The sequence below is a fragment of the Ixodes scapularis genome, unplaced genomic scaffold, assembly GCF_016920785.2.
Source record: "Ixodes scapularis isolate PalLabHiFi unplaced genomic scaffold, ASM1692078v2 PGA_scaffold0__279_contigs__length_252992795, whole genome shotgun sequence".
Lineage (NCBI taxonomy): Eukaryota > Metazoa > Arthropoda > Arachnida > Ixodida > Ixodidae > Ixodes > Ixodes scapularis.
The window spans coordinates 31399757-31426511 of NW_024609835.1; the positions used below are offsets into that span (position 1 = coordinate 31399757).

Below are 26755 nucleotides of genomic sequence, written 5' to 3' on the forward strand. Positions count from 1 at the left end.
GAAGTAGACGAGGAGGCATTTTCAGATTGCACAGTTCAGAACTCAACACTGTCCGATTTCGGCCTGTTTCTTATTTCTAATTCGTGCAAAAGTCGCGGTAACTCCCCAATTATGAGAATCGTCGGTATATTGAAAGTGACGAAAACTGCAACGCATAAAAGTGATGAGTGCCTCGTACGCTTGGAAAAGGGCATCGTTTATGAATCTGTGGCCGCGCTTCGATTACATTGGCAGTGGTTTCCGCAGTGCTTTTAAAAAATAGAAAAACGAAAAAAACACGCATGAAAAGTGCGATTATTGTACAACTAACTTTCATGAACATTAATTACAAATATTTTTGTATTAATGAGCAACAATTGGGCATACATAAAGCTCACCCTATAAGCCAGATTTAAAAAAAAAACGTATAGGTAGAAAACCAAGAGATAAGATATAGCAAGATAGGGAGCTGGAATAAAAATGGCTATTAGAATGGAAATATTCAGCAGCGCTCTAAATGCACAGTTAGATCGAGACGTACGAAATTAAAATCTTCACGGAAACGTTCAGAACGGTCTTCCAACTAAAATTACTTAGAACGTAACTAATATTTTCCAAACTTTCTTATAGTCACCTGGTGCTCTTAAAAACAATGAATGAAAATAATATGTCCACCGTTTTTCTAATAGCTCGTAAGTTTGTTCCCGTAGCTCTATAGTTTCACCCATAATTGTTGTCTACAGGTGTAGTTTCACTGATATTAATAAATTTACTCGGCAACGAGGTCTCGATACCTTTCAGATTATCTAAAATGACTGGGGAATAATTCAATGCACGACATAACATAAGCTAAATGAGGGAGCGGTGAAAATATATGGTAGTCGGGGAGTACGTTCACGTTTTGTGATGGCTGAACGCTCCCAAAAGCTTGTGTGTGCATAGTGCACCACGATACACTCGGAGCATCAAGCATTTTTTTATTTAGTTCGTTAAACCAGTGAGTTAAGCAATCGCTTCCTTGCTCCATTACTCATGCAGTCTCAGTGGCATTAAGGGTCGACGTCTTTTCCGCTTGCTTTTTTCGTTTACTGAGCTGGTTATTACGTAAGACCAATGATTAGTTTTTCTAGTGCAACGTGGCACAGTGTGCATGCAGGCGCTTCTAGGCATTTAGACAAGTGGACATGCGGATCCATGTGTTGCTTCATTAGAATGAACCTTTTTGATTCAGCTCCTTTGCTCATCCAGCATGCGATCCATGAGCAGCGGTACTCCCTCTACTCCAAGCGCATCTATTTCATGGCCAGGATATTTTCTGAAATCGTCTACGAAGTGAGTCGTGTTTAGTCTTCAAGACAATCTCTGTGCATCTCGCCCATTTTGCATAAATCGCCACATAGGCAGTTCTGAATGCCAGGCATCAGTGTGTGGCTGTAAAAATAATTTACTTGAAAACTAGGGTTGCGCATTTGATTGATTAACCCACCGATTCATCGATTAGTGTTTTAATCGCGATTAAGTTTTTAACCGGTTAAATTTTGACAAACAAAAAACAAGTAAAACTTTTACGTTTTCACCATGAAGGAGGGAATAAGATTTACCTGTATGACGGCAAACGTTAGGAGAAATTTTGACCTAAAGTGAACTGCATGCGCGAGATTTGTAACTCCAAACAAGTGGAGAAGGGTATACGTGTCCCAGCCACTTCAACACCGTGCGAGTGTCTGTTTAACGCAGCAAATACTTTTGAGAACCATCAAAGAGGTTCCCTACTGCGGAGATATCAACGAACCCCTTTGTGATGACAACAACAATCCCTGGAGAAGGGGAACATGGGGGACAAAAGACAAACACAAAAACTCCAAACACAGCTAGGTGACTGGCGCGCGACCGAAAAAAATCCGCCTTGTCCTGGTATCGAACCAGGGACCTCTCCATTTCCAGTAAAACGCTCTACCAATTGAGCCTTTTTTTTTTTTGCCGATTTGGTTTTTTTATTTACATAAAATGTGCGCTATGTACACAGTTAAAACACATATTGACACAGGCAGTGCTCAGCGTTCCAGTTTGACATATACATGACACAAAACAGCACCCATCACCTCTGACTAAGAAGTGACGTCGGCGCTTTGAGACGCGCTGCCAAATGAGACCATCCATCTAATTCACAGTTTTTCGCTGCCGCAACGAGGATGGTCGCAATCATGAAGCTTTCTTCAAAGTGGCACCACGCCGGCTTGCCCCCTTCAAGAATCAAGAGGTGATCTGTGCGGGATTTCCATATTGCATGCAACCCGAGCAGAGCAATTACTTCATAACATTTACTGTCGGGGCCAGTGCCGAATTCGAGGTATTTTGCATTGTGCCAGGTTATGTACAAATCAACTTGCAGTTTAGAGTGTAAGTCCGCTCAGAACATGCATTTGGGCAAAAAATTAAGACATGCTGGAGGGACCCGGCGTTGGACACAGTGCGCAGTTCAAATTCTACGAAAAGAAAAATCCTTTTTTGTTCTCCTGCCACGTCTTCACTGGCAGTACCTCGATGTGAAAGCAAATAAAGAAGTCCATTGCGGCTTTTCGGACGGGATAATTCCGGAGGCGCTTAAAGACTGTAGATTCCTCACTGGTCCCTTGGAAGGAGTGATAGAGTGGCGGTGGAAAGACAGTGTCTATGGTGTCCCAATATAGCGCTTTTCTTTGCACCTTGCTCAGGTATTGCCGAGAGGAGAGCGCTTCAAAATATTTAATGGCATCAGCGATTTCTTTATAGAACCTCAGGACTGCACTTGACGTCGCTCCTTCTAGGGTTACAACAAACCAGGGGGCTAGAAGACGTCCGCCAAGTTTTAAAAATGATCGCACTATGACCGAGTTGCGCTGGTCACGAAAAAATAAAAACCATTGAACTTTCAGTTTGGCCTCAAGATTCCCGATTCCGAAACCTCCTTTGGCTTGACTGATAAATATGTTTGCGTGTCTCATGCGCTCAAAACTAGAATTCCAAACGAAGGTAGCACAAAAACGATGCATCTTATGGACTTCGCTTGCATGAAACGGCGCAACCTGAGCCGCATACCATACGGTAGAGAAAAAAGCGGAGTTGCAAACAAAGGCACCGTTCAGCATAGAAAGGTTTTTGGCCGCGCCAGTCCAGCACTTTGGCCCTCAAACTGTTGACATGAACTCCTTCCTTGTCAGTACTTAAACAGTGAGGTTCTAGACTAACACCAAGGTAGTTTTTGATACTTGAGCTCCAGGTAATATTTATAAAACGCTTTGGCTTTACATTAAAATTTTCTAGCCACGCGCCTATAGATTTCTCGGATTCATTTGGGCCCCAGACACTTCATAAAAATCAAGGAAGTGTTGTACGGCGAGGACGACTTCATGTCGAGACGCAGCAACAGCAGTCACGACATTCGCGTATGCTAATATTTTCTTTGCAGTTCTGGCAAGAGAGACTCCCTGAATTCAATTATCGTTAATACTCCTTCTGCACACAGGCTCAAGATAGAGTGAAAAAAGTATTGGCGAGAGTGTGCAGTCTTGTCTGACAGAGGCTTGCACTGCTATCTTTTTAGTTACTATTCCATTGATCAATAATCGCGTGGATATATCTTTATAGCACAGCTTAATATATTTAGCTATATTTCTCTCGACACCACAGGCCTCGAGTACACTGAACAGAAAAGAATGTGAAACCCTGTCGAAGGCTTTACTTGAATCAATTTGCAGCACTCGTGCGGATAAGCCTGTCGCTTCAGCGGTTTCGGTGAGTAATACGCATAGCGTGAACGTTAGAGGTGATGGACGTCTCTTTAAAGCCATAGGCCTGGTGGTCACCTACAACAATCTTCAGACCCATCTCCATGCGTTTGGCTAGTATTCTCGCCAGTAGTTTGTAATCAGTGGTGAGGAGACTGATTGGCCTTAAATTGCTCGATGTGAAAATGTTTTTTTTTTTGTTTTTTGTTTTTTTGTTTTTTTAATAAGAACCGTTAGTGCCTTTCTCATGACCTAGATTTCTTTGAAGGATGTCAGCAAACACGTCACGTAGCATTGGAGCTTAAATATCAGCGAACTTTTTATAGAAGGCTGAGCCTAGACCATCCATCCCGGGGGATTTTCGCGTTGGTAGCTCTTTTATAACCCTCTCAATTTCAGCTTTCGTGATTTTTTTGTACATGTGTTTCCTTACACTTGGGGGGATCTTTAGAAGCTCTTTGAACCACTCATCCAACGGGATGTCTGCCGCCTCGTCTTTTTTAGTAAATAGTCATCGGAAAACTCTTACGAGTTCCTTCTCAATGTCTTCCTGTTCTGTTATCACTTTGTCGTCGACATTGAGTGCGTCTATCCTGCTACGCTGCGCTCGCGTTCTTTCCATGGTCTTAAAAAATTTTGCAAGGATCTTCCTCCCTTTCTTGTGCTCGTAGTCGGCACCTGATCATTGCGACTTTGTATTCGCTTTCCATTATAGATAAATCAAACGCTCTTTGCAGTCACGTATGTGTTCCCTAAAGATTCCAGGAGTTTTGTTTTCTTCAGCAGTTAGCATTTCGAGGGCTTGTAGTACAACATACTTTGTTTCGCGCCCTTTTTTGGCCTGTGTTTGTTCGTGTTCGAGACAGAGCAGTTTAAATCTTTTCTTGACCTTTTCCCACACTACCGCGTCAACTTTCCTTTCCGCAGTTGCTTCTGATAAAATATTTCTTATCTGAGAGGACAGATCCTCGTCGTCAAGAACACTTTCGTTAAGTTTCCAAGAGCTCCAGCAAAGCGGCGTCCCCTTTCGCCGGTCCGCCTTTTCTATTCGCATTCTGACCATTGCGTGGTCAGAAAAGAATATTGGGGAAACCGTGTGTGCGGTGACCGAACTGGCAAGCTCACTGGACATATATACACGGTCTAGTCGTGCGTGACAATCGCCTTGCCAATGCGCGTATCCAGAAAGAGGGCCTTTACACCCGTCGGTTGCATCGACGAGATCAAAGTCGCGTAATAATTTCCTAAGTTCCGCGAGGCTTGAGTCAGATTATACGCCGCCCGAACAATCCTGTGCATTTAAAACGCAGTTAAAGTCCCCCGCAACAATTGTTTTAACCGGCGTGTCCAAATATTGCCGCAGGTTGGTGAAAAAAAAATTTTTTTTGCGATCTGACGCTTTGTTGGGGGCGTATACTGATATCACTTTTAACGACTCATGCCGCCAGATAACTTCCACTGAGCAAACCCGCCCGTTCTTGTCAAATTTACACTCGGGATACTCTGTGAAGCCTCTGTCTTTACGTATCAAGATAGTGCTACCGCCGCTGCGCCCAACCGCCCTCGCATGATAAGAAAAGAAGTGTCTATCAAAGAAAAGCGTCATGTCATTTACATGGGCATCGGAAGGAAGTTTAGTCTCCTGCGAGATAACTATGGCCAATTTTCTTTCAGAAGCAGATTTAACAGCCACTGTTTTCTTATTCTCGAAATTAAGCTAACCGAGTTGAACGTTGCAACTTTAGCTTGCTTCGTAGTTGAGAACATGATGAAATGAAATCAGAAAGTACGATGAAGTCAAGTTCACCGCGATGCGAGTGAGACTTGGCCTTCCAAAGGTGCTTCCTTCGGTCGTCACCTATGAGGGGTCTGGACGCCGTCGGTCGTCTGGAGGAATGCGGGGCATAGGACTAAAGCGTCCTATTTTGGAAAGTCCTCCCTTCCACTTCTGGTCAGCCTTGCGTGGCTTGTCCTGAGAGTCCGTCGAAGGTTGGGGGCTAAGGGGTGGGAATCCTGGGAGGTCGTCCGTCTTTGACAGGTCGACAGTGTCGACGGCAGTTGCTTCTTGCGGAGCCTGGTTCGCGGGTAGGGTGCCGGGAGTTCTCCACCACTCCCTCTGTGGATTCAACAGTTGCAACGAGTTCCGTGACTTGGGTTCCTCACTCCGAGATGCCCGGAAGAACCTGGGGCAAAATCTTTGCCTCAGCCGGCTTGGTAGCAGGGTGGGCTTCTAAGCTCTCCTGTACGTCGCAAGTTAGAGCTTGTAGTTCCTCGCGCCCTTCGCCACGTGCTGTGGCCTCTGCCTCGTCTTCATCCATCTCGAAGCCATGCGGTTCGTCTCGAATGGTAGCAACCGTGACGGCGGCATACGTGCGGACGCGGTCTTCGGTCATATGTCCGAATCTGCGGCATTGCTGACACCGGGGTGTTCTGCAATCCTTCCGGATGTGGCCAGTCTTTTTGCACCGTAAGCACAGCGGTGCACGCCCGGGAGCAACAATCAAGACGTTACTGCCGCATACCTTGAGCTGGTGTGGAAGGCTGTCGATGGTGACACCCTGCTTCAGGTCGAGGCGAACCATCCTGATAGATGACTGTATTCCTTGAAAGCAATCTGCCCTCCACGTGTCTCTGGTTATTTCCTGCACTTTTCCGTATTGTTCGAAGACCCTGCGCAGGGCGTCGTCGGGGACTGGGAAAGGGAACCAGTGCGCTTTCAGACGAACTTCGGTTTTGTTCGGGTCGATCACAAGACATCTTTTGTCTTTCGCCGTGAGGTCTCGTGCTTCGACCAGCCCCTTCTTGGCCGCCGCCGAGTGAAGTGACAGCATCCACAGATGATTAATCTGGTGGGCGCCTATCGCTGCGGTCTTCTTCATGACGCCCAAGGGTTCGTGTTCGGCCCTGAAATGTTCTACCCGGTAAGGACGACCGGTCACGTCGTAGTGAAGGAAGACTTTGTTAGCAGCGAAGATTCCTGATGGCAGGGCAGGAAGAACTACACGGTAATCATCCGTCGAGGAAAAAACAAATAAGCCGCGGCCAGAGCTGGCCGCTATCACTGCTCCATCGGAGCCAGCCATTTTACGTCTGTGCGGTGCGAGCGCAAGAAGCAGAAAGCTCTACCAACTGGACTAACCAGGAGTTAGACGTCAGCAGAGTTAGACGTCAGCTGCCACCAGTCTAATACAAACAAGAATGAACGGCCTGCCTCTTAAGGTTATGATTATAAGGCATTTGATGCAAATGTGCAAGCGAGCTGGACAACGTTTGCTCTACTGACGTCTAACTCCTAGTTAGCTCGGTTGATAGAGCGCTCCACTGGAAATTGAGAGGTCCCTGTTTGGATTCCAGTACCAGGTGGATTTTTGCGGTCGCGCACCAGTCACCTAGTTGTGTTTGTCCTTTGTCCCCCTTCTGCAAAGATTATTATTGACATTCTTGTACAGCTCGTTTGCACCTTCGAATTAAATGCATTATAATCATAACCTTAAAAGGCAGGCCGTTCATTCTTGTTGGTGTTAGACTGGTGGCACCTGATAAAACCCGTTCGCTCAAATGACGTCTAACTCCTGGTTAGCTCAGTTGGTAGAGCGCTCCACTGGAAATGGAGAAGTCCCTGGTTCAGGAGAATGCGGATTTTTTCGGTCGCGCGCCAGTCCCCTAGCTGTGTTTGGAGATTTGTGTTTGACCTTTGTCCCCTTTGTTCCCCTTTTGCAGGAATTATTATTGTCATTGTTGTCCAGCTCGCTTGCGCCTTTGCATTAATTGCATTATAATCAAAACGCTTTCTATTTACGACTGAAGTAATGATTTGTGAGTGTCGGTGTCTTCTGAATGTTCTCAACTACACATCAAGGTTCTTTTAAAATCTTAAATTGTACATTGCGCCGTTTATAAAATGTTCAGCAAAGGCACACATGTAATTCTGACTTCTTAAAAACCATTATACATAAGAATGAAAGAAACCGATTAATTAATCGATGAATGAGTGGCTATTAATCAGGTTAACATTTTAAATCGACGCCTAGCCCTATTGAAAACCCATACAATAGTGTACAGTGCCCTTCATTCGCGCCTTTTCAAATGATGACAGGACTTTTGGTGGATTTTACGTTAGTTGTAGTGTACGACATTAACCTTTAACCTACTAGTTAGTTAGTAGTTTCGGCTCAATACACCACTCGCCAACCCTCTCAGCACATTATTCCCGAAACCAGTGTATGTAGGATCGCATCAGGTTGGTGTCCGTTTACGCAGTTTGGATTACCTTGATTTTGGAGCGCAACTCTTAGGCGCCCGTTATCGGGTTGAGCGGCGTCGGCGTCGGCGTTGCATTATGGGACGTGTCCCATATTGACGTCACGTGTGACGTCACGAGGGTATAATTTTCGCGCTGAATTCGGCGGGCAATTTTTTCGCTAAATTTAGCGGGACGTTTCTTATAATGACGTCACACGTGAATTTTCACGTCACGTGATGTCTCACGTGACGTCACGTTTAACGTCCCCCGTCACGTCGCGTGACGTCACACGTCAATTTAGCGGAAAATTTTCCCGCTTAATTTAGTGGAAAAAATTTAGCCGCTAAATTTAACGGGAAAATGTTACCGCTACATTTAGCGGAAAAAGGTCGCCGCAAAATTTTGCGGAATAATCTCCCCGGAATACTTAGCGGGGAATTTTTCGCTAAATTTAGCGGGAAATTAAGCAAACAATTTCCGCTAAACGGGAGGGGAGCAGGAGATGAATATGGGAGGGTACGGAGGGAAGGAAGGGCATACCCTCCCCTTCCCCTCCTCAAGAGCTGCGCTCCAATCCGGTATTAAAGAGAATTGTAAACGTATTTAATTTTTTTTTTTTTTTCATAGCCTGCACACATCACGCAATTGAACGCGAGGAGTTGACTTTTATCATTTCTTATATATCTGTTCCTCAAAGTGCAGATTGTAATTGCGCCACTTTCTTTTTGTAGATATATTATTCCAGATATTCATTCACGTCAAGCTGAATAGAAATATCAGGCTGGAGAATAAAAATCAAGATGTTTTAAATCATGATTTAAAATATACCGGTTGACTATTTCAATCAAATCTTTTCCGCAAAAATAATCCCAAAATATTTTTTTGCATTTACTGTTTGTCTATCATCTAATATTCTCTATCTTTTTTTTTTGTATTTAAATCAAAAAAGTATAAAGCAAGAAATATTTATATCAGGTTGCAAACAAGCATAAAGCAGTGGTCTGAGCAAATCGGACCGCTGAGCGTTTTTCTACTATTAACTTCGTTCGCCAGTTATGTAATGTCCTCTTGCGACCGCAAAAGAAAAATCAAATAAAGCTTTTTCACTAACATAAGAAATATCATGTTGTTTTTTTGTTTCGCTTTGTTTTTTTGTTGTTTTTTTTCTACTACGGAGGGGTTTAGTCAATAAAAAGTTGATAATTAACCTGTACTTTAGATTACAGTAATTCCTTGCGCATTATTTTCAGTGATAACACTGATTAATCAATCAATCTGGTATGTTTAAAATGCATTAAAAAGTACTATTCTATGGCCACAGTGATTTAAATCGAATCGATCTTATTTAAGTCATATTAATCTGATTTATTTAAAAAAAAATGTTTTTTTAAAGTTATGTTTTTTTTGTTTGTTTTTTTTTACCATGAAAACTCTTGGACAGCACGGGAGAGAAAGATGGGTCTCCCTCTTGGAAGCTTTTGAACTTGTAGCACTATTGCACGTAGCCCCTCAATGATATTCATTGACGCTGCAACATATGGGCAATCCTGCTGCAACCCTCGCAGCTCATGTTCTCCTTGGCGGCGGGCATCTTCAACTACTACCTGTCACACCAGCTCCGAGAAGAAAGCAGGATCTTCTTCTTCCTGTGTTTCTCATTCCAAGTATGCGTGCTGAGCCAAGCTCTAGGCATGCTCATCGGATCCTGCTTTGACTACGAGGTGGGTCGCACACTGTTGCGAAGATTTCACGTTTTTCGGTAGCTTCTGCTTAGCCTTAACCTAGCAAACCTTTATTTGATAACAAAATTCCACGTGCCACTAAACTATTTTTTGAGAAGGGAGTTCTCTGACAATTTCGTCCGGACAGGACTGGACCGGCGAAAGGGTTGCTCCCCGGACTGGACAGCTCCTCGGGAGAAGGAAATCATTGATGCGTTGAAGGACTTTCACTTTTATGTTACTTCCATCGCCAGTCAACTGAGGAGTTTCGAGACCGTAAAACAATATTTTAAAAATATTATGGCGTATCAATAATCTAAATCAGTCTGTCAGTACTTAACGTCATTGTTTCCTTCTCCTTGAGAAGGAAAAAAAAAATACTCTTCTCTTCACCAGCAGCACAGGAATATCCAATTATACATATTGTTAAGAACACAGAAGAGTAGCCGAAACTGGGAGTATAAACTTGAAAGTGGATCTGTCGGTAGCCTGGCAGTCGACATTTGGCTGAAAGGCTTACCTTCTCAGACTGAAGTGCTTGGAACACATACTTCAAGGAAGTTATTTACAAATAGTAGAGTGTTACTAGATTATAAAATGGAATGGGGGCCAAGCGGTGCCACCGTGTTCTTTTTATTATCTACAATTGATAGAACTAAGCACACAGCGCCTGTAGACAAACGGACCTTCCTATAAGCAGTGAGTTATACCTTGTTTAAGAAAAGCAGGACAACCCGTCTCCTCTCCAGCGTTCGCCAGCTATGCTTTTCTCGAAGTGCAGCAGGGTGTATGGTTGCAGAGGCAGGACGCTCCTTTTCGTCCGGTACCCGCAAGCACACGCAGCACGAGGCTTGTCGAGGACATACGTTATTTCTCCCGTCTCGCAGATTGGCTGCATGGTGTCTGCGACGGTGTTCGCGCACGCGCTGCTCTTCTTGGGCTTCTTCTTCCCGGCCAAGGACCTGGCGGTGCACGCGGTCTGGCTCCCGTACACCTCGTACCTCTTCTACGCCTTCAACGGCGCCATGACGGCCGTCTTCGGCTGGAAGCGGACCCTCCGGTGCCCAGAGGGCTCCCCGCGCAGCTGCCCCTTCTCTTCCGGAGACCAGGTGCTGTAATTGTGTTGTGTGCGTCTTCAGACAGCCGGAAATTAGACAGCCTCAATGGATGTCTACTGTCTCAGCCGTATAGGAAATATTTAATTGGTGCAGTAAAATCGCTAATCTGGGTTCTTTAACTGGCATAAAGACACGTTCACACACTTGCGACCTCTTAGAACCGAGTACCTTGGAACCTCTTAATATCTCTTACGACGAGAGGACAGACTGGCGCCATCTATTGGGTAACAGTGTAAACTTGGCGGTCCGGCATATTTTCTACTTCTCTCGCGCATTATCCTTTCTTTCTTAGCTCTAAAAACTATTGTCAATGTCATAAACAAGCCCTAATCCTAGGTATTACGCACATTTGACCTCGGAAATCCCGCAAAACTTTCACTCTTGTGATAGGCAGTTCCAGTGTCACCGCATACAGATGGCACCAGCGTGCTCGTGTGTTTTCTCGTCCTAAAAATTTTAAGAGGTTTCAACAGGTCTTGTCTCTCTCGGTCGTACTCGGTTGCAAGTGTTGAACGGGCTTAACGCAGTAGTGACTACATGACCGCGCGCCGGTACGATGCTCATCCATGGCAGAGCGAAACGGAGAGGGTGGGGATTGAACCAATGCCACCTTGAAGACAAGGCCTGCTCATGACGTCATCGTTACTTGATCGCCGACCCGCCTAAAGCGGCAAATATGCTGAATGAAGGTTGAGGACGCAGGACTTGTCGTTTAGGTAGTATTGATTGAACCCAGGATCCCTGGGTTCCACAACGATAAATTTCGCTCCACCAGCTACGAGGTGCGGTGCTTTAACGAATTCGGCCACTGGTCTCAATGAACAGGTGCTGGCCCGCTACTGGATCGACGAGAACTTGCTGTATGCCAACGTGGTCGCGCTCCCTGTCCTCACGCTGGCGCTCTGGGTCGCCGCCTACTGCGTGCTCTCCTTCAGGATCAAGTGGCGCTTCTGAAAAGGCTGGGAGAGGGACGACGCATTTCACCCACCTCTGCAAGTTGGCCGTGTAAATAGTAATCTAGACTGGAAACGATCGCATCGAGAAGGCAAAAATAAAAGTAGCGTGTTCGTTTTGTTGAAAGCGGTGTCGTAACATTTGCTTCATAGCTAGGACTCAGTGTGGCGCCTATTCTCTTTCTTTTTAATGCGAAAGCCTTAACTGTCCCACGGAGCGAGCCGACGTCATCAGCGTTGAAACCGCGCCATGCGGCACGTTAAATACTTTCTCCAAGTGAAGTCAGCTCCCAGCTATGAAACCACGCGAAAAGCGTAGCCAAACGGCACCTAATTGCCCCGATCCCAAAGGACGGAGTAAAGCTGATGGATTTCGGCTTCGGTCTCATTGGCTGGCGCGCGTCGACGAGGCTCCCATTGGCCGCTGCGCGTCAGTTTCAACGACCGCCAACCCATGGCGCGGCGTGTCCGCGAGGCAGCGGCTCCACCGCTCCACGCCCAAGGTCAGCGCTCCGAGGAGAGCTGTAAAAAAAATGAAAGCCGCTTACAACTCCCTGTAACGCCGAATTAGAGCGCAGCTCTTGAGGAGGAGGAGGGAAGGGCACGGGGGGGGGTAAACTAACCAGGGGGGGTCACGTGACCTTGGGGGTCACGTGACCCCCAATGCCGATGATGTCATCACTGACGTCACTGATGACGTCATCCGTGACGATGACGATGCGGGTACCGATGACGTCATTAGTGACGTCACTGATGGCTTCACCAGTGATGATGACGATGCGAATGTCGGTGACGTCATCAGTGACGTCGCTGATGACGTCATCAGTGATGATGACGATGACGATGCGGATGCCGGTGACGACATCAGTGACGTCACTGATGACGTCATCAGTGATGATGACGATGACGATGCGGATGCCGGTGACGTCGTCAGTGATGATGACGATGACGATGTGGATGCCGGTGACGTCATCAGTGATGATGACGATGACAATGTGGATGCCGGTGACGTCATCAGTGATGATGACGATGACGATGTGGATGCCGGTGACATCAGTGATGATGACGATGACGATGTGGGTGCCGGTGACGTCATCAGTGATGATGACGATGACGATGGGGATGCCGGTGACGTCATCAGTGATGATGACGATGACGATGTGGATGCCGGTGACGTCATCAGTAATGATGACGATGCGGATGCCGGTGACGTCATCAGTGATGATGACGATGACGATGTGGATGCCGGTGACGTCATCAGTGATGATGACGATGACGATGTGGATGCTGGTGACGTCATCAGTGATGATGACGATGACGATGTGGATGCCGGTGACGTCATCAGTGACGATGACGTCATCGGGGGGTCACGCGACATCGGCGGGGGTCACGTGACCTCGGGGGGTCACGTGACCTCGGGGGGTCACGTGACCTCGAGGAGGGGGTCACGTGACCTTGAGGAGGGGGTCACGTGACCTCAGGGGAGTCACGTGACCTCGGGGGGGGTCACGTGACCCCCCACGAGGTCACGTGACCCCGGTGGGGGGGCTCGCGCGGTGCATTATGGGACATTTCCCATGATGCACCGCGCGGTTACGCCGACGGCGACGCCGACGGCGACGGCGACGGCGACGCCGCTCAAGCCGGAAACGGGCCCCTAAGAGCTGCGCTCTAAAAAGAAAAACGTTGTGGAAAGGAGGTTGTGCCGTTGTGGAAAGGAGGTTGCTCCTCTCCACTTCGGCTTTCCTACGTGCGCGCCCTTTCCCCCTCACCCCGTCGACGCAAGTACGCTGCGGACGAAATAAGGAACGGTAGAATAACGTGCATGCCTTCGCATTCACAACTCATAAGAAGTGTTTAGGTGTACCTCGACTTTTCTTTTCATATAAACTTTGAGGGGTTTTTTTTTCACATCACGTTACGTTATTACTTCACGTGTAACACCACGCCTACGCTCGATCGGTTTGCAGACTTTCTTTTCCTTTGAGTTAGAGGAAAGCAAGGGTAGGCCCCACCGCCCTGGTGGGATGTGGTCTTTTAGGCCTCTCCCTTTATACTGCAATTTAATTGTAGCAATATAATTTGTGATTTCAATACTGTAACATAATTGTCGCCATTCAATTACAGTAATTCAAGAACTGTAAATGAATTGAAGCAAATCAATTAAAAATTGAATTAATCTTGGGTAGGTTTCAATGTAATGACATTTGGATTGCAATGACAACTATTTATGCACGATTTTGTCAAGCTGAATCTTAAAATACCCAAGCATCTGCCTCGCTGCCCTTCTGCCAACTTGTGGGGCTTCGCAAGCGCCGAGACTGCGCCAGCTGACCCCAACCGTGGACGCACAATAGAGCAACTGCCGCAGTCACACCACTCGCAGAGGGATACAGCAAAGTCTCTTATCTAGGAACTTTAAGATACAGAAGATGCACCGCGTAGAGCGGGAGCGCCTTACGATGTCAGGATGCAGGCAGTATCAAAATATTCCGAAGACACTTAAGCATTCCTTATGGGTTGTGAATGCGAAAGCATGAATGTCGTTCTTCCGCTCCCTCAGTTCGTCTGCGGTGTATTAGTGTGGACGGCCACGCTTCGCTACTGCCGAGGTTGCGGCCGCCGACGTTATATAGATGCCCCAGGCGCCGCGATGTTCCTCGGTGCCGAGAGGAGCAGAAGCAACCGCACACCCCCACAACTCCCCCCTGCGACGACTGAGACGAGAGCGACGGTCCAGCGCGCTCCTACCTGGCGTGCGGGCCCGAAGCGCCAGGAAGAGGGCTTCTCTGTGGGGTGGCGTTCCTTGGAACTATACGCGTCCCGGCCAATGGCTATCTAGGGAGCCGTTTCGCTGGGACTTCCACGTTTCTCGCGGTTACAGCGGTTTAGACGCCGCCGGCCGCTGGGAATTCCTTTCGCGTTCTTTCGCGCATAGAGACGCCGCCGGCTCCTGGGAATTTTTTTGCGGCCGGCTCCTCCCGTTGTTCACGGTTACAGACTTGGCCGGCTCCGCTCCATGGGATAGTTAAAGCTTTCTCATTTATAAGATTATGATGTGTACGCTGATGTTGCCGCGTGCGAGAAACATAATAAAACCGGAGACACGGAAACACGAAGGACACAACAACAAAACTGAGACGGTGTTGTGTGTGACCTTTGTGTTTCCGTGTCTCCGGTTTTACTATGTTGCTTACTATTGCCGCACGCGCAGGTGGGCAAGCAGGCAGCGCGCTCGTGGCCTAACGGTTATCGCTGCGTGCCTTCCACGCAGAAAGCCACGGCTTGATTCCCGGCCGCGAAGAAGCATTTTTGTTGATGCTAACGTAATGTTCTGGCAAATTCGAGAACCATGTTGCTAATTCAAGGTTAGAATGTTCGACACGCCGAACCTTCTACGCCGATTGTTCCAGAAGCCCACGCGTGTACAAAAGGGGCTCTGCGTGGCAAGCCAGAGCCAGCCTCGCCCCAGCGCTCGAACCTGCTGTTGCGCCGACTTCGACGCCCGCGACGCTCTGTTCTCTTTTTTCTTTTTGTTTTGGGCACAAGTTCGCCTCATTAAACGTTTAGTTTCTTCAGTTATTCTTCGCGTCATCATTTGTTACTCGTGACATTTTGGTGGAGGTGCGGAGTGTGAAACCCGTGCAGCGTACCTCTACAAGAACACGTTCAGCAAGCCCCCTTTCTCGACAACCCATTGTTGAACACTCGGAGCATCGTGCCAGCCGCAGTCTTCAAGGTCAAGCTCCTGAACTCGGACCACCCCCGGCGAGTACAAGGCAAGCGATAATGACGATGGCTTCCTCGACGGCGCAGACCACAGCAGCGCCCCACGTCATTTACCTGCCCGTCGCCCCTCGTATGCCGACGTCTTTCCACGGCGAAATCTACGAAGACGTCGAAGATTGGTTGCAGCAATACGAACGGGTGGCGCTGCACAACCAATGGACTCCGGAACAGCGTCTGCAAAACGTCTATTTTTCCTCCGAGGGCACGGCGCGACACTGGTTCGAAAATCGTGAAACTTCGATTACATCATGGGACCAGCTGAAAGAAGAGATCCGAGGGACGTTCGGCCAGTCAGCACCGAAGGGAGACAGCCGAGGACCTTCTTCGGACGAGGACGCAAGGCCCCAACGAAAGCGTCACCAGCTTCGTTCAAGACGTCCTGCACTTGAGCGCGCGTGCCGACCCACAAGCCGCCGACGACAAGAAGCTGCGCGTCCTCATGCGCAGGGTGTGGGACGACATCTTTGGGGGCCTCGTCCGCAACCCTCCGACCACCGTCGAAGCGTTTGTCACGAAGGCAACGAACATGGAGCGCGCCCTCCAAGCACGCGCCTCTATACTACCAACGACATCCCGGCGTCGTTGCCTCCACGCTGCTTTAACGACGAGAACGGCGCCCGTACCCGGGACATCCGTGAGGTTATCCACGACGTCGTCCGGGAGGAGCTCCAGAAGTTGCTACCTGTGGCCAGTCCTCCGGCATCCCTCTCCATCGCTGAGGCTGTCCGTGAAGAAATTCACCGGACACTCCGGCCAAACGTTCCCGGCACCATGGTGGCGCAAGAGGAGCAGACACTGAGCTACGCCGCCGCAGCCCGCCGACCGCTGCCTGTTGCCCATCAATACCAGGCGTCATCTCGACGGGGCAATCCAAAGCCGCAAAACCTTCGACGCCAAGAACAAGTCCAGGACGTCCGCCCGGAGCGACCCTCGCCGAGGAAGATCGACGTGTGGCGAACGGCCGACCGACGCCCGCTCTGCTATCATTACGGGGAAGCCGACCATATCTATCGCGGCTGCCCCTACCGTCGTCTTGAGCTGCGTGGTTTCCACCCGAACGACCCACGCCCGAGGTACGGCGAACGCCCTCGCGATATCGAGGAGCACCTCCGTCGCTCACCCTCACCAGTGCCATCTCTCCGCCGTGAAGCCCGCTCTCCATCGCCACGACGTTCCGCGTCCCCAGCACCACGACCCCGCCTAGAGAGCCGTCTCCCCTTCGTTGCCGGGAAAACTGAGTGCGGCGACGCCTGGAGGTGACGTTGCCGAAAACGACGGAAGCAAACAGCCTCCAAGAACGCCGGAGCGCTCCCACTCTCCCGACGCCCCGCATCGCACCGACGCCCCTGCAACGGTGTCCAACAACCTAAATATTGTTATTGACGGCCACAGCGCATCGGCACTCGTAGACACCGGAGCAGACTACTCAGTATTGAGTGGGAGGCTCTCTCGCCAACTTCGAAAAGTCACGACGCCGTGGGATGAACCGCAGACACGAACCGCCAGAGGACACCTCATCACGCCTGTCGGAAGGTGCACCGCTCGCGTCGAAATTCACGGCGAGACGTGTCCTGTGAAATTCGTCATTCTACAATACTGTTCCAGAGACGTCACTCTCGGCATGGACTTTTTGTGTGAATACGGCGCCGTCATCTACCTTGGAGAAAACAGATTGACGCTGCGGACACCTGTTCCGCCTTCAGAGAAACTCCAAACTGCGTCAGCTGCCGTCCGAGTCGCTGCCGACCACGTGAATCTGCCGCCGCGATCAAGTGTTGTCGTACCCGTCGTGACCGATGCAACTAGCCGTGGCGATCGAAGTTCTTCTAGAAGGTAATCTTCGGTTGCTTCTGGGAAGAGGAATAGGAGTCGCAAGAGGAGTAGCTGAACTTCAGGATGGGTGCACTGTGGTTCTCGTGACGAATTTCCGACAAGAAACGCAACACCTCACTAAAGGTGCAGCTGTGGGCCATGTCGAGGAACTCCGAAACTCCGCCGAAGTCGCCGCGATTGCTGAAGAATCATCACCGCCTCAGCAAGACTTTACGTCGCCAGCGCAGCTCGACATTGACCCTAAGCTTCCGGACCTAAAATGACAGCAGCTGAGTAACCTCCTCGCCGAATACAGCGACTGCTTTGCGACGTCGTCAAAGGTGCGCCAAACCACCGTTGCGAAGCATCGCATTGTTACCGAGGGCGACGCGCTCCCTGTGCATCGTTCGCCATACCGAGTCTCAGTAAAAGAAAAGGAGGTCATACAGGAGCAAGTGTAAGAAATGCTTGACGATGACATAATCCAGCCTTCCAGCAGTCCATGGGCCTCTCCGGTAGTACTGGTTAAGAAGAAGGACGGAACCTTTAGGTTTTGCGTGGACTACCGACAGCTGAACGCGGTGACGAAAAAAGACGTCTACCCACTTTCCCGCGTAGACGACACGCTAGACCACCTGCGCGCGCGGCAATATTTACCAGCTCGCCTGCGCCCTAACTCTTATTTCTGCATAGGCGAATTAGCAAAGAGCCCGACTTTCTGTTTTGATGACCATCAAAACATTCTGTTTTGAGGAAATCGTTATTCACCCTCTATTGAGTATCAGTTTTAGTCATATTCCTAGTAAATTGCGCCTGTCCACAGTGATCATTTTCTTGCCAGAGTCGACCGCGCCATTGAGCTCGCCCTTAGCCCTCCTGTGACAAAAATGTTCAGATATGTCGATGCCGTTTCACTTATGTTTGACAATCGCACGGGAACAGATGTAGTCACCAGTGTTATGGATATTTTTCTGAAAGTGCAGCTTTAGTCTTAGATTCACCTGTGAAGAGCCTTAGGAAAATTACAATTTCTAGACCTATCGCTTCCACTTCACACCATTTATGCTGGTCTTTCTTCCCACGTTCGAAAAAAGGTGTTTACATTACTCGTCTGCGCACTCTAAGATTGATAAGAGGGGTATAGCTTTCTCTGGTGTGCCCCCCCCCCCCCCCCTTAAAATCAAGCTGGTATGCCACTGGGCACATGTGGTCCGTTATGACTGCAAATCGCGGTCCCCCGCGCAAATACAAAGTGTCACAAAAAAAAAAAAAAACAGAGTTTTTTTGTGTTGTTTCTACCGCAAAAAATAGACTAGGCATCGCTGAACGCTCATTCTCCGCCCAAAGGTAGCGCTAGAGGTCACAACCGGACGCCAAATTTTCAGCCCGATCCGATATCTTATTCAGAAGTTATATGCGATTTTCTGAAAAGTTCTGGGTGAAAATGGAGCCCATTTTCGCCCGTTTTCAGTTTCTGGTGCCCATAGAGCCCCATGTATTCGAAAACTCCGTCGGCCGCCATTTTCCCATTGAAATTTTCAGAAAATCACATAACTTTGGATCAAGGTATCGGATCAGGCTGAAACTTTGGCATCTGCAGGGCCTCTAGCGCTACCTTTGGGCGGAAAATGAGCGTTCGGTGACGCCTAGTTTATTTTTGCGGTAAAAAAAACTTGTCTTTTTGTAGTTTTTTTTTACACCCTCTACTTTTTGAACTTTTCTGTGGTGGCCCAATGCACTCGAGAAGGTTAATGTGCAGAGTGCTGTCGTGCGCGTTCAAAAATTGGGTTGAGTATTCAATTACCTTGTCGCACGAGTCGTGTCTCTGCGTCAGGATCTCTCTAAAGCCCGTTTGGCTCGCGTCCACGTGAACCGTGCTGGGGCACTCACTCCGAGAAGTGGCCAGAACCGTCGGATTCTTCAGACAATGCTTTAGGTCGTGGGCGATCCTTTGATGTTCACTAGACCACTCAAAGCGTGCTTCCTTCAGCAGTAGCTCACGCAGCGATGATGATCGTGTTGCAAAGTCCGAGATGATTTTTCGAAAGTGATTTAGAAACTGTAGAAATGAGTAAAGGTGCTTTGCATCCCTCTCGGGCTGAAACTTGTCGACTGCAGAGACACACCGAGGATCGGGTGTTCTGCCTTCCGCCGTGATCACATCCCGAGAAATTGAATGCTGGTTCGGACGAACTGGTACTTCGTGATGTCGATGCGGAGTCCGCTCACAAGCACAACGATGCGTCGTAGGGCTTCGTGTAGAAATTCTAAAGACGTTGTTCTTCGGGGAAGTTCGTCGGAAGTTCTTCGCATCACTATTTACATGGTTGGGGGCGCTTTACAGAACCCGAAGGCCATGCGGAGATACTCGTACTTGCCATCTGGAGTGACAAGGCTGTTTTGTGGACATTTTCCGCTTTCACTCGGGTGGTCAGAAATGCGGTCTTGACGTCGATAACAGTGACGTAGTGAGAGCCGTCTCTCATTACATTGTGAGCGAGCCCACGTCGTATAGCACGAGCCCCCTTCGATGGGCCCCACGGTCTCCCCACCGCAAGACCGCAACGCCAAACCACCAGCTCACCGCACACACTATAGGAAGCGAGCAAGCCGGCCGTGTCGCGGCGGTCGCCTATTGTTCGCCGCGACCTGGCGGTAGCCGCCGCAGGAGCATCGGGCAGCAATGGCGACGAACAGCACGGCGGACAGCGTCCCCGTCGTGATTACGACGGAATTTAAGGCAGTTACGAGTTCGGAAAGTTCCTTCGGAAGCCGCTGCCGCCGGCTCAGAATCATCGCGAAGTAATAGTAGCGAACAGCACAGAGGACAGTGGCGACTACGAATCCGGAAAGCTTCTTCGGTAGCCGGTGCAGAATCATCGGGGGGAAGCAGTGGCGATTAGCAGAACAGCGGACAGTGTTCCCGGGGTGATTACGACGGGGTTTAAGGCGGTTACGAATCCAGAAAGCTTCTTCCGTGGTGCCAATATGACGAAGAGAAAACTTTTTCATGAATCTGGCCGCGTGTACGACGTGAAGGAGGTCCGTTTCGACGGACAAGTGGATGTCACGGAGCGCCGTACTCTGCAAACAAAATTAAGCGCGCCCGCAAAAAAATTTAGTTGGCGTTGAGGGGACTGCGGTAATTATGTACGTTTATTTCTGAATCAGCTTGACAATAAAGCCGGGAACACATTTGCGAAAAACCGAACCGAAAATCGGAGAGAAATCGGAGGCTGCGAAAATCGTGGCATGCGATTTTCGGATGACGAGCCACATGAGGTGGAATGCGCGGCGCGGAAATCGCAATGCACTGCGGTTTTCGTGCTCCGACTTCAGGAGGCTGTTCGGTAGTCTGGCGAACTGGCGTCCCATATTTCGCGCCTCTTTAAAACTTCAGCTATTAAAACCTCGTTGCAAGCCACGCGAGCCTTTCTACCACCACCCTTTGATAGAGACAGAAGGGGTTTTCTACGCTGCGCTGCTTCCGAAGCTGCGTGAGCCGCCATGTTGCGAGCCGATCGTATCTTTTCGTTCCGTCCCGTTCCGGGCTTTCGCTCACCGAGCTCCTCCGCCCCGAATTCGGAGGCGCCGTGCGAAAATATCTGGCGCTGCAGATCTTTCGAACCGCTCCCGATTTTCGGAAAAGGGGAGGAGCCTAGCTGCCGTGCGGTTTTCGTGTGCGGTTTTCGCATAAAATTCGGCCTTTTTTCGCAAATGTGTTCCCGGCTTAACTGGGCGATTTTTTTTTTCGCGCCGTTCCGCGATTCTCTTTACTATCTTCCTGTAGGCTGATGGAAACATCCAAGGGTAGGCTTAGGAGGGCGACCGCATTCCGCTTCTCGATTCCGGTGAAGTATTTGCTGCGTAGAGTTTGCCGTCGGTGTCGATGCTGTTCTATCGTCGCTAGAAGAGAAAAGAAGGTAACTGTATTATACGTCAGCAGCTTAAACAAAACACGAACTGGAAGGTAAGAAACACCACTAACCTGTATGGACGCACAAGTCGTACCCAGGTCGCGCAGTACTCCGCCTCGTACGGCTTCGAAGGGACGATGTAGTACTACGTGCCGTGCGCGATCTTCGACGTACTGTTTCAGCCGACCAGGCAGCACTTGTTGCGGCTTTCTTGGTGCGGAATAGTCATCTCGGAAATTACAGTGCTCACCGGCTAACCCACTACAACGCACAACCAACGCAGCGACAGCGACTGGCAGAAGATGCCCGATGCAACGGACCCGTTTGCCGCTAGGGGCGCCCTGGTCGGGGCTTGAATTAGATCCGCACGGTTCCTATGCTTCCCAAGCCTTTCCCTCTCGCCCGTACGCTCTCGCCACCGCCATCTCAAGTGTCTCCCCTCCGCATTCCCAGACAGCTCTCCCTCGCCTTCTTCGCTGTGTTCTCGTGCCGTGCCCACCGCTTACTTCGCTTTGTGTGACAGACCGCCTTTGCCTCTAGCCCTCTTAACATGTAATCTTCTAAGCTCTTCAATAAAGTCCCTAATTATCACTTCTACGCCCTGCCTCAGCCCTGCCATGCCTCACATCTGGCGCAGTCGACCTCAAGAACTTTAAACTAGCTTTCTAGTATTTCTAAAAGTCTTTCTCGCCCTTGAAACTTGCCGACTCGCCCACTCGCCTCAACCAGCCAACGCCCTGTTCGCCTCTTCGCCTCTTCTCCCGTCCGCCATGCCGCTCATCAACTGGGAGGAAGCCACTGCCGCAGAGCTTTCCGGCTTCACGGCGGATCTCATCCGTGAAGAACTCGGTCGACGCCAATTGGACAATACTGGCAACAAAGAGGAAATTATTGAGCGTCTCCTAATCAACATCGCCGAGACAAAGCCACTACCCGAAGCCAACGCCCATGGAGTTCTTCCGTCCGACTCCACTTCAGCGGGGCAGCCAGGCACATCAACCATGCCTACCTTTACAGCCGATCCCGTCCTCAATATGCAATTGTTGACTGCATACCTACAACAAAGCCTCCAGATCCCGGCAAGATCCGTAAACGTGACAACCCTTCCGGATTTGTCTTCTACGATCTCCACGTTCAGCGGAGACGGAGGAATTTCCGCTCGCCGATGGCTGGAAGACCTCGAGCGCACCCAACAACTTGCCTCGTGGGAGCCCTCCACCCTGCTAGCCATCGCGCTGGGAAAACTCCGAGGACCAGCCGCCGATTGGAAGGTCACAACCGGGAAGCAATTCAAGACCTGGCCCGAATGGAAAGAAGCCTTCCAGGCACAATTCGGCGAACAGCTTTCCCTCATTCAGTGGCAGACACGAGTGGCCGCTCGACAACAAGCACAGGGTGAGAGCCTCGTCAATTACACGCTCGCGAAGCTCAAGATCATCGCGAGGTGTCCCGTCACCCTAACCGACCAACAGCGACTCGAGTACGTGATTCAGGGTCTCCGCGATAGGCAAATCGCCACCGCCATCGCGGTTCAGCGTCCAAGCACCGTGCCACTCTTCATGACCATCGTCACGGATCTTGACCGCACCCTGGATCACAATCGAAGCCCTACGACGCCCCCTGCGCCCGGAGCTTCCGCCGCTCCAAACCTGCCCTCGCCTCGACCGCGCCCATAACAGCCTTTCGCCGCCGCGCCCGCGCCTCTAATAAGCCCCGGCACACCGTCAGTCCCGCAGCCCCAGCGACCGCAACGAATCTCGACACTTCCAGTTGAGCAACAAAATGCTCGATATCGGGACACTGAAGCGAGAAATGGAGCCCCAGCCTTTCGCTCAGGACAGGACTTGGCAACAGCCATTTGTTACAACTGCCAAAACCCTGGCCATCTCGCCAACAAATGCCCCCTGCCTCGAAAATCACGAACCCCAAATCAGGTCACCCCAAGCACACAGCCTAACGCCACAGCCTTCAGCACCTATTCCCCTGAAGAACTCCCCGGCTCTAAATTCGCATGCATGATCGTCCCCGTCACAGTCGCTGGCGTGGGCCCGGTCGATGCATTTCCCGACAGCGGCTCGAAGATGAGCATAATTTCTTTGCGTCTCGTCAGCCACCTGAACTTGCTCCCCTGGAGTAAACCCCCGCTCGTGGTGGTTGGGGGAGGTTCTGTGACCCCGATTGGCTCCGTTTGCATTCGCATCTCCGTCGGACCCATATCCGGACTGGTGGAAGCAGCAGTTTTACCCCAAAACGCCTTGCCATTGATCTTGGGGGAGGACTGGTTCTGTGCGTCACAAGTGGAGCTGCTCGTCCGCCCTCCACTTCCATCGCAGCTTCGCCACCCAGGCAACAACATCATCATCGACTGCCAGGAAAGGCTACTGCCGCGAATGGCCAACGCAGTCTTGCTCGAGAACTCCGCCCTGAGTAAGTCTCGCATGCCCTGTGCTCCTGACGGACTGCAGACTTCCCCAATCTTCCCAGAAGAACAGCCAGCATGGTCACTGTTAGGATTAACTGCCATGCACATTACGTCTTGCCAAGAACCACAGACCAGTGCGATTCTGCCCCAGCCGGCGGTAATCGGCACGCAGCTGCTCCCCGACGATCGCAATCGAGTTCAAGCCATTCTTGAGCGACACGCACTACTCTTCGCCACCAGTGACCATGACCTCGGGCTCTATGACAAGGTAGAGCACACCATCGACCTTGTGCAAGGTGCACAGCCCTACAGCCGTCAGCCGTATCGTTGCACTTCCGACGACCGTTCGTTCATTGAAGAGCAAACAGCGCAGCTCCTTCAAAAGGGAATCATCGTACCGTCGATTGGACCATGGGGATTTCCCGTTGTAGTCGTGACTCGCGAGAACAAGAAGCGCCTTTGCGTAAATTATATACCGCTCAACAAGCTGACCATCAGCGTCGTCCAGCCCCTTCCCCTCGCAGATGATCTCATGAACGACGTTGCCGGATGTTGTTTGTTTGCGTCCCTAGACCTCAAGTGTGCCTATTGGCAAATCGGCCTCCGCCCGCAGGATTAAGACAAAACCGCTTTTGTGACGCATCAGGGAGCCTACAAGTGGACCAGAATGCCATTTGGCTTGAAAAATGCCCCTGCAACCTTCCAGAGGACAATGAACACCATCTTTGAAAGCCTCAAGCCACGTCATCCAAAATGCGGCGCAAGAGTCTACCTCGACGATGTCCTGCTTTTCGCAACGAGCTTCGCCGAGTTCTTGGATCTGCTTGAGGAAGTTCTGACCCTCTTATTGCACAGCGGACTCAAAGTGTCTCTCACCAAGTGCAAGTTTGGAGTCGAATCGATCAGATTCTTGGGATTCATCCTGTCTTCGCAAGGAAAGCTTCCGGACCCCGCGAAAGTGGAGGCCCTGAATCGGATCCCCACGCCTCAGACTCCGAAAGCCGTTCTGTCATGGGCCCAAACAGCCGGATTTTATCGTCGGTTCATCAAGGACTTCGCCAAAGTCACCGCTCCACTTCAGTCGATCATCCGTTCAGGACTGTTCGAGTGGACGCCCGCGTGCGAATCTGCCTTCAAAAAAATTCGCCACAGCCTCACCTCAGCCCCAATCTTGGCGTACTTCGACCCCGCAGCACCCACTACGCTGGCCACCGACGCATCTGGGGTTGGCCTTGGTGCTGTACTCACGCAGATGCAGAACGGAAGAGAAGTCGTCATTGAATATGCAAGCCGCACACTCTCGACCCACGAGCAACCGCTTCACAGCAATGTGTGGGAGTGCATAGCTGCCCACTGGGCAATTACCCAAAAATTTCGCCAGTACCTCATTGGCCTGAAGTTTTGCCTCATCACAGACAACTGGACAGTCGCCTGCCTGACGTCGAGCCTGAAGCCCTCGCGGCGCTTCACTGGCATGCTCATGGACCTTACAGAATTTGACTTCACGGTGCAACACCGGCCCGGACGTCAGAACGTGGTAGCAGACATGCTATCTCGCCTTTCTTGTGCTACAGTCACACCTACCGCTGCGCTTGCTGACATGCAAAGAGAAGACAGTGACTGCTCCGTCATTCGCCAACAACTCACCTCGAGCGGTGATGCCAACGACGAGTACCTCGTCTTAGACGACGTCCTCTACCGCCGCCTTTCCGCTGACCTCAGTGTCATCGTAGTGCCGGCCAAAATGCGTCAACACGTCTTGGAACTTTGTCATGACGGCAGCGGACACATGGACCTCACTAGAACCCTCGCCAAGGTCGAGTGCCGCTACTGGTGGCCACGCATGTCAGCGACCGTCTCGCAATACGTCGAGTCATGCCTCACCTGCCAGCTGAACAACAGGCCTACAACAAAATCGGTCGGACTCATGGGCTCCATGCCAACCACCGAACAGCCTTTCAGCATAATCGCAATGGATCACATCTCTATGTGCTCAGCCGACAGTTCCAAGTACATTCTAAATGTTATCGACTTCGCTACTCGGTACATCGTCCCTGTCGCAGTAGCAACAACGTCGGCATCGGAGGTCATACGCCACCTCCGCGAAGTATTCCATGTGTATGGCGCCCCTGACCACTGCCTGACTGACCATGGACGTGCGTTTGAGTCCAGGCAGTTCCTGCGCTTCATGGCCCATCATGGAGTCACTATGCACTATTCAGTGGCTTACAGAGCAGCCAGCAATGGCCTCGTTGAGAGGAACAACGCTACCCTCGTCGCCGTGCTAAGAAAGCTTTGTGGCGCTCAGCCGGAAACATGGGAAGGGAAGCTTACGCAGGCTGCCTTCGCAGTGAACACTGCATTCAACGCGTCGTTGCAGTTTTCACCCTTCGAGCTTCTCTACGGCTATACGCCCAAGCTCCCCCGCCAACGACATTGCCCTGTGAACACAACCAGCCTTGAGGATCGTCTCCTCAACCTCTGCGCGAATAGGTCGCAGGCTTCCGCCAACGCGGAGAATGCAAGAGATGGTCGTTGCCAGCGGTACGACCGCACACATCGCGAGCAACAGCACTTTCATCCCGGACAGCTTGTTTGGTTACGCCGCCAAGAGCCTGTCACAACCACCTGCGAGAAGATGGCACCCCGTTTTAAAGGGCCCTACCAGATTCTCGAACTGAAGACGCCGACAACGTATCTTCTACAGCGTGTCTCGTACAGCGACGACGGCGTGTCGCGTACGGCAACCGACACGAAAGTCGCCCACGCAAGCCAGATCAAGCCATTTCATCACCCGTACGTCGACGAAACCCTGCTCGAGCCCTCAGGAGAATCTCCGCCCGACAGCCAAGACGCACTCCTCGAACGGGACAGTCAAATGGTTTCCCCCGCGCATCCCGAGGATACGCAAAACGACTCCCACCTAACAAGCCCCGACTCCATTGACCCAGTCGCGGAAGATCAAACGCCTCTAGCGCGCTCAGACCGTGCTCGAAGGCCTCCTTCCTGGCTTCGAGACTTTTTGAGTGACTAA

General features: G+C 50.4%; 2 protein-coding genes across 2 annotated transcripts in view; both read left to right on the top strand.

Annotated features, from left to right (window-relative positions):
- Positions 1-11908, top strand: part of LOC8051429 (ATP-binding cassette sub-family G member 4-like) — a 60284-nt gene extending 48376 nt beyond the window's left edge. The window contains exons 11-14 of the mRNA XM_042291641.1: positions 1211-1311; positions 9555-9710; positions 10598-10819; positions 11654-11908. Of these exons, the coding sequence (XP_042147575.1) occupies positions 1211-1311; positions 9555-9710; positions 10598-10819; positions 11654-11782 (608 nt within the window). The 3' untranslated portion in view covers positions 11783-11908. The remainder of the gene's footprint in view (positions 1-1210; positions 1312-9554; positions 9711-10597; positions 10820-11653) is intronic.
- Positions 11909-22069: 10161 nt separating this feature from the next.
- Positions 22070-26755, top strand: LOC121836681. The gene is made up of 3 exons (XM_042291644.1): positions 22070-22904; positions 23136-24300; positions 24523-26755. Exons 1-3 carry the CDS (start codon positions 22070-22072, stop codon positions 26753-26755), a joined length of 4233 nt encoding a protein of 1410 aa, XP_042147578.1.